At 41.9% G+C, this 7,900-nt stretch overlaps 1 protein-coding gene across 1 annotated transcript; it reads left to right on the top strand.

The window, feature by feature from the left end:
* The first annotated feature begins 4,191 nt into the window (after positions 1-4,191).
* Positions 4,192-6,332, top strand: LOC114691100 (etoposide-induced protein 2.4 homolog). The gene has a single exon (XM_037203699.1). It carries the CDS (start codon positions 4,341-4,343, stop codon positions 5,361-5,363), a length of 1,023 nt encoding a protein of 340 aa, XP_037059594.1. The 5' UTR covers positions 4,192-4,340; the 3' UTR covers positions 5,364-6,332.
* Positions 6,333-7,900: the final 1,568 nt, after the last annotated feature.

Here is a 7,900-nt window from a genome sequence, read left to right as displayed (position 1 = left end):
GTGTGGCCTTGAACTTACAGAGATCCAGATGAATCTCTGCCTCCTGAGTGATAGGATTAAAGGTGTGTGCTACCACTGCCTGACTTCTTCTATGTCTAATTTAGTGGCTGACTCTGTCCTCTGATGCCCAGGTAAGCTTTATTGGGTTATACAATATATCACCACAGAGGTGACTAGAATGGTCTCGCCCCAGCTTCCCTTCCTCTGCTGCCATACCCCACCCCCAGCTTATTGACTGATGGCCTTCACCCATATGATAAGGAACTGCCAGCAAGTGTATTAATAGTAGCATTATCAGCCACCGTTCTTATCTACTGGAGTGTGGAATGGAATTTCACTCAGGTGCATCACTTCAGCTTCAGCTGCTGCTTTTTTGCTATCATTGTCTCCACCCACTTCCATGTCTAGCTGGGGACAGCATGGTGTACTGAGGAGATCCTTAGGTCTAAGCATCCCCCAAGTTAAAACACAACCACACTCCCAGATCACATGAATGCCCACCCAAGGAGATCTTAGGAATGGCCTAGGAACTTGAAACCTTCCCATCCAAGCATGGTGGTATGCACTTGTATTTCCAGCACTTGTGAGGCTGAGGCAAAGGGACCATGAGTACACACCCAGTATGGACTACAAAGTGACACCCTTTGCCATTGGTTGTGGGTTCTTTGGTTGTGTGGTTCTTTCTTTGCCATTGGATGTGGGACTTGAGACTTGGAAAGAAGTAGCCAATTAAAGGGAGTAGCCACTGTAGTCTGTTGTACTCTGCACTTCACAACTGCTTCTTCTGACAGTCAGTGATCCTCCTCTCAGCATTTCTATCAGGGCAGGAGCCAAGGTTTCACATGTGCTTTTCTGTAGACCTCTGCTCTTTGTACTTGCATTTCCACGAGTTCCTTGACACACTGGCAAACTGCTTCAACACAATGTTTACATATTTTAGGAACTTCTGATCAAATTCTATTACTATCTTATTTCAACTTAAGGTTCTCAAGCCCAAGCATTCTATAAATTTACTATTATTATATAATAAACACAATTGAATATTTGGAATGAAAGTTGTATTTTCTGGCTTTTAAAGCTTCTAATGAAATGCTGTAATTAGTATAGACTTCTGGGTAGCTTAAAATATTCAATTATCTTATACAAAAATTATGCTCTAAGTGTGCTTTATTTATCTACTTTGATTAATATTCTTAGTGGTTGTGCTGTGGGCTTCAAGAGACTAGTAAAAGGCTAAGATCCTGGGAGCTGAGGCTTATGAGAATGTGCCTACATTTCCACAGATTGGTTCAGATGGAGATAGACACATTTATCATCCATAGCCCGAGGTGATGGTTTAGTTTTTAGTAGGCAACTAACAGCATCTCCAATGGTTCAATTGATCTTCTGCTCATACTATCCTTAGACTATTCTTTACTTCTTAATAACAGTCTTTTTCTCCTTTCTCAGGAAGAATTGATTTTTCAGTTTAGCCTTTATGATTCACACAAAAAAGAATATAAAGATTGTTGCCTTTAGAAGATGAAAGATCATGAGGTGTATGTGGAATTAAAATGGATCCTTACTTTTAATATGATATCCTTTCTGAAAAAATCAGTATGGTTTAAAAAGTAAAGCACACCCCCTTATAGTAGCTGTAAATGCATTGAATAATTCTAAGTCGTGGAGAAACAGATCTAACTTAACTTTATTTAAATTGAAAAAGAATAATAATAAAGGTCTTTCCAAGAGAGAGAAAGAAACATGAAACCCTTGAGGGACTCTTGCTGCTAAATATACTCATGATGGCTTTGCCACTTATCCCAATTCAGGAGGGACAGCAATGGACACAGCACAAGAAAATAACAAGGGTGGTGACAGTGGCAGCAGTTAATGTTGGATGCTTTCTCAACATGTGCCAGGACATGTCTGAGGTATTCACGTGCTTTCCTTTATTCCTTAAAGGAACTAAGAGATAAATACAATGCTTCTCCACTTGTGGTGGGCTGCATCCTAGTAACCTATAGTAAATTGAAAACAGCCTAGGTTGAAAAGGCATTAAGTACACCTACCACCCTACTGAACATCTGGACTTGGCAGCACAGGGCATTGCAGAGGAACAGTTGTTTATCTTTGTAACTGACTGGAAACAGCAGCTTGCTGTCACTCCCTGGGACCACCAGAGCATATTACAACACATACTGCTAGCTCAGAGATAGATCAAACTTCAAAGTTAGATTGCATACCTTCATAAGGCTGAAAATTTGTAATTTAAACCAAGGCCAATTGAGTTATCATGGCTAAGGTCCATGGAGGGTAGGAATTAAATGGTCCAAGGAACAGCCAAGAAGCTGAGACTGAAGACATCTAGAACTTGAAAGTGCTACAGAGTAAGCACGTTGAGTGGCCAGAAGTCAAATACTACAAGCAAAACCCAAAACTGAAATACAATATCTGGGAAGAAGAAAAACAGAGGAGTAGGCCTCAGCAATGGGTAAATGTCCCTACACAAGTGGAATACATAAGTGCTGATATGATATTCTCCCACATCGAATTAATAGAACTTTTAAACTATACAGAAAAGCTGGGAAATACTGCACCATACACCTGAATTCTCCCAATTCTCTCACTCCTTATTTGACAATTGTTTACACTTGACATAACATATTTATTCTTTTATCCATCCCTCTATCCATCTGTGTGCTTATGAGTTTGTGTGCTATGCTATGTGTGTCTGTACACACCTGTGCACACACTCGTGCATGTGGAGGCCCAACATCAAGTGTCTTCCCTTTTTTTTGTCTGCACTTCCTTTATTGATAAAGGGTCTCTTGCTGAATTTTGAGCTCATAGATGTGGCAAGGCTGCCTGGCCAATAAGCTTTAGGGATCCACCTGTCTCGGTCCCCAAGCTCTGGGATGGCAGACACACACCATCATGACTGGCTAAATATGGTGGCTAGAGATCCAAATTCATACCCATATGCTTACTCTATGGGCCCTTTACTGACTGAACCATCTCCCCACGCCCTCTATTTTTCAAATTCTGTTTTATACCCTAACATTTTGTTGTATTTAAATTGACATATTAATTCTTATACCCATACTCTATTCATCTTATTTGTTGTTGTTGTTGATGATGTTGTTGTTGTTGATGATAATGATGATGATGATGATGAAAATGGTATTGCTCTCTTTGAGCCACTGTCTCAGTGTGCAGCCCTGCTTGGTCCAGAACTCATTATGTAGAGTAGCCTAGCCTTAAATGTGTGGAAATTTCCCTGCTTCTGCCTCTCAAGTGCTAGGTCTACAGACATGTAATCAGCCACTGTACTTGATTTATTCATCTTATTTTTAATGCCTTTCAGAGTCAGTTTCAGACATTAGTCCATGTCACTTCTGAGTCCATATCATCAAGTAGAGTTCAATTTTTTTCTAGATCATTTCTCTTTTTGATAATAACTTTATATATAGTGAAGTGAAGAATTAAGACATTCATTACATATTGTCAAGTGCATACCCCTGTCTAATGCAAACCCCTAACAAGTTATGGACCATTATCCTCATTTCAGAGAGTTCCTTTAGATCCCTCTACAGCTAACATACTTCCCCCATATGAGAGGAAACTATTGTTCTGAGTTTTTCATGATACATCAATTTTTGCCTATCTAAAATTTTGCTGAAATAGAGTCAGGCATCACTAAATTTTTTTGTGTGAGGTTGGTTTTATTCCACATAATGCTTTGAGATTGATCCATGTTTTGTGGGTACTATTCCTGAGTTCTCTTTCTTTTTATTTTCAAGTAGTATCCCACTATATGTACATACCACAATTGCCCATTCTCCTCTTGAATAATACCTGAGCTGTTTCCACTAGTGAGCTACTATGAGTAAAGCTTATTTTAATAGACTTGTTTAAGACTTAAAGTAGACAAATGCTTTGATTTCCTTTATGTAATTACCTAGAAGTAAAATTTCTAAGACATCAGATATATTTATATTTAATTTTATAAGAAACTTCTAAAAAATTTCGAAATTATAACTATACTTTTGCAGAGATCTCAGATAGTGGGCTGTGAGGCACTGGGCAATTAGGTTGTCCACACAAGATTTGCCTTTTGAAGATGCACAGATTATTCACAAAAATATTCCTTATAATACCATACTATAATAAAGGTTGTGAGGGGCGCAGCCCTGGCTCTGGGAGCGCCGGGGTGGAGCGGGCAGCCGGGCGAGGCAGGCGAACCTCGGTGGGCGAGCGCCCGGGCCGGAGCCGCCGCGGCAAGGCTGCGGGGCCCTCCATGATGAGAGATTTGGGGGTACTTCCCTCTGTGTGTGATTGATAGTCTGGGCAGTGAAGAGATGGCTGACAGTATCAAAACCTTTCTGCAGGACCTCGGCAGGGGAATCAAAGACTCCATCTGGGGCATCTGTACCATCTCAAAGCTAGATGCTCGGATCCAGCAGAAGAGAGAGGAACAGTGTCGAAGAAGGGCAAGTAGTGTCTTGGCCCAGAGGAGAGCCCAGAGTGTAGAGCGGAAGCAAGAGAGTGAGCCACGCATTGTTAGTAGGATTTTCCAGTGTTGTGCTTGGAATGGTGGAGTATTCTGGTTCAGTCTCCTCTTGTTTTATCGAGTGTTTATCCCTGTGCTTCAGTCAGTAACAGCCCGGATTATTGGTGATCCATCACTACATGGAGATGTTTGGTCATGGCTGGAATTCTTCCTGACATCAATTTTCAGTGCTCTTTGGGTGCTCCCTCTGTTTGTGCTTAGCAAAGTTGTGAATACCATTTGGTTCCAAGATATAGCTGACCTGGCATTTGAGGTATCTGGGAGAAAACTTCATCCATTCCCCAGCGTCAGCAAAATAATTGCTGACATGCTCTTCAACCTTTTGCTACAGGCACTTTTCCTTATTCAGGGGATGTTTGTGAGTCTCTTCCCCATCCATCTCGTGGGTCAGCTGGTGAGCCTGCTGCATATGTCTCTTCTGTACTCGCTGTACTGCTTTGAGTACCGTTGGTTCAATAAAGGAATTGAAATGCACCAGCGATTGTCAAACATAGAAAGGAATTGGCCTTACTACTTTGGATTTGGCTTGCCCTTGGCTTTCCTCACAGCAATGCAATCCTCCTATATTATCAGTGGCTGCCTCTTCTCTATCCTGTTCCCTTTATTCATCATCAGCGCCAATGAAGCAAAGACTCCTGGAAAAGCATATCTTTTTCAGTTGCGCCTCTTCTCCTTGGTGGTCTTTTTAAGCAACAGACTTTTCCACAAGACAGTCTACCTGCAGTCAGCCCTGAGCAGCTCCTCCTCTGCAGAGAAGTTCCCTTTGCCACATCCTTCTCCTGCCAAACTGAAAGCTGCTGCAGGCCACTGAGTCCTGCTGTCCAGAGGGGTGGGTGGGATTGGGTGGAGGATGTGGCAGCTCTTTTCTCTGTTTTCTGCCCCCCTGCCACGGAAGGCAGGACCCACTGCCAAGGGCCCTCTGTGTATTCCCTTCTCTTTGATGAATTGGAATTTTTGTGTCTTGTGCACGTAAGACAGAATCTTCTCGACTTCAGGAAGTGGATTTTTACTACCACCCTAGGTCTGAAAGGACCAGAGTTTTCCAGCATTTGCCAGCTCCTGTGTCTGGACTGGTTAACTACATTTTTTTTCTTCCTTTCCCTGTATCATTTACCCTCCACTTCTTCCTGCCTTTCCAGCACCCCTGGATGAATGGGCTTTGTGGTTTTAACCGTTGTACTTTGTGAATTTGTTGTTACTGTTTTTCTGTGAAGCACATACATCGGATGTTGGATATAAAGGAGCATTCCAGTTGTTCCAAGTTACTCCCTCTATAGCCATCACTGTCTTGTTTTCTTGTAACTCAGGTTAGGTTTTGGTCTCTCTTGCTCTGCTGCAGAAAAGGAAAATAAGGAAAAAAAGAAAAGAGAAAAGAGCCTGAAGAGATGGGACAGATAGACTCGGCCAAACTGGCTGGGTTTTGAGGAGTCATTTTCTTTCTTCCCCTTGAAGGGGAAACAGCTTTTTTCACTGGTACAGTTTAAGTTCCCCACCTATGGGGTAGTACCAATTCTGGACAAGTGCCACTGCATCACAGAATGCTCAGAAGATCTGAACTTCTTAACCCTGAAAGATGAAATTTACTGTTGGCCACTGCCAGGTCTCATTGGTGTTTTAAGGAATATTGGGTGCTTCATATAGGAACTGAAGGGTTAATCTTATTAAATCCACTCAACCTGTGATTGGTGATGTTTTCCTGTCATTTTAAGAGTCTAAATATGGGGTGGGAGGGCAGATGTAAAAAACTTGTACAATTTTAAAATATCACAATTAAACGTGAGCTTGTTTCCCAAAAAAATAAATAAATAAATAAAAAATAAAGGTTGTGGTAATCTCATGTCAACAGACATCCTGCCAAGCAAGAATGATTGACAGGCCAAGACTGCTGCAGGGTTCCACTGAGGAATCTTCTCAATCTGCATTTGCTATGAGGTCCTTCAACTGTGGCTGGCCTGGAGGATGCCACTGTTGGAGGTCCCAGAAGGTCCTTCAGAGTATGGGCCAGTTGCTAGCGCTGACAGGAGGTATGTGTGAACTTAGCAACAGTGACAGATACTCAAGGACCACTGAAGCTAGAGCCACACAGTTGCCAGTCTCAAAGTCCCCATGCCTACACGTTCTTATCAGGTTCTTTGATTTTTATGCCTACGATATAGTGCTGATGTGGGCAACTACTGGAGATAGTGGCATCCAAGAGGATGCTTGTCCAATTACTTCTAGATGTTTCCTGGGCAATTAATCAAGAGAAGTAATTTCTGACACCCCATTGAATTGAAAGCACTGCTATTCTTTCAAACAGTCAGCACCCAGCTATATTGGGGAGTGTGGAATGGAACTTTTCTGAGCACTGGGGACTTTCAGGTCTTGTCCTCATAGCTCTTTCTCTATGGATACAGACATTTAAAGGACAAGTATCATGTTCATAGGTAATAGCGAAAGTGCATTCAGAAGACCAGTATCAGATCATCTTGTTTGGCTTATCTTAATGGTGATATATAATCATAGACCCTGGAGTAGTAGATAAGTAAAACATTACCAAAGGTTTGGTGTTATTTCATCTTAAACTTGGGTGTGAATATATCATCTTTGGACCCCTGCTAATACTACTAAAAAGAAACCTGCATGGGGCATTCATCATATTATTTGCCTAAAATATAATTTCTACACAGAGAAAATCATGAAAGCCATCACATGTGTGAGATTGCTAACTGTTTATCCCTTTTGGCTAGAAACAATTGAGGTTCAGGAATGGCATCAAAGTAAAACTGCAAAGTTAAGGTTTCTAAGCTGAGGAATCTTTGTAATTCAGCTCAAGCTGGTCATTAAGAACCAGCAGTTCAAGTCTGGGCTTTAACTTTTTTCCCCCTCACTTACAAGCAACGAAGCTGCTTAAAGAGGAACTGTGCTAATGAGGAAGCCAGCACCACGCTGAATAAAAACTGAAACCTGACTTCACGTCCTTTAAAGGGGCCAGCCAGACTAATTGTGATTGTTTGGGGCTTCAAGTCTGGGGTTGCAGTGTTTGGGCCTGACTCTCGCTTGCATTTATTTCCTACTGGTGCCATAACTAATGACCGCAAAGCTAGTCACTCAAAACAACACAAATTCCTAGGGTACACTCAGGAAATCCGAAGTTTCATTAGGCAAAAATCAAGGTGTGAGCAGGCCTGGTCCTCCGGGAGTCTCTTCAAAGAGTCTTCCTTCCTTTCCTGTTTCTGCAGGCTGTTAGCACCAAAGAGGGCATTACTGGAACCTCAGATTCTGTCATCATGTCTCCTGTTCCAATTCTCCTGCCTCCTCTTTCACTTACCAGTACCCTTATGATTACACTAGGTCCACCTGGATTAT

Source organism: Peromyscus leucopus, chromosome 3 (assembly GCF_004664715.2).
Source record: "Peromyscus leucopus breed LL Stock chromosome 3, UCI_PerLeu_2.1, whole genome shotgun sequence".
Lineage (NCBI taxonomy): Eukaryota > Metazoa > Chordata > Mammalia > Rodentia > Cricetidae > Peromyscus > Peromyscus leucopus.
This window is presented reverse-complemented; position numbering and strand designations above follow the sequence as displayed.

Coding starts and splice junctions, on each gene's coding strand:
- LOC114691100 (XM_037203699.1), top strand. CDS start 4,341: ATGGCTGACAGTATCAAAACCTTTCTGCAGGACCTCGGCAGGGGAATC.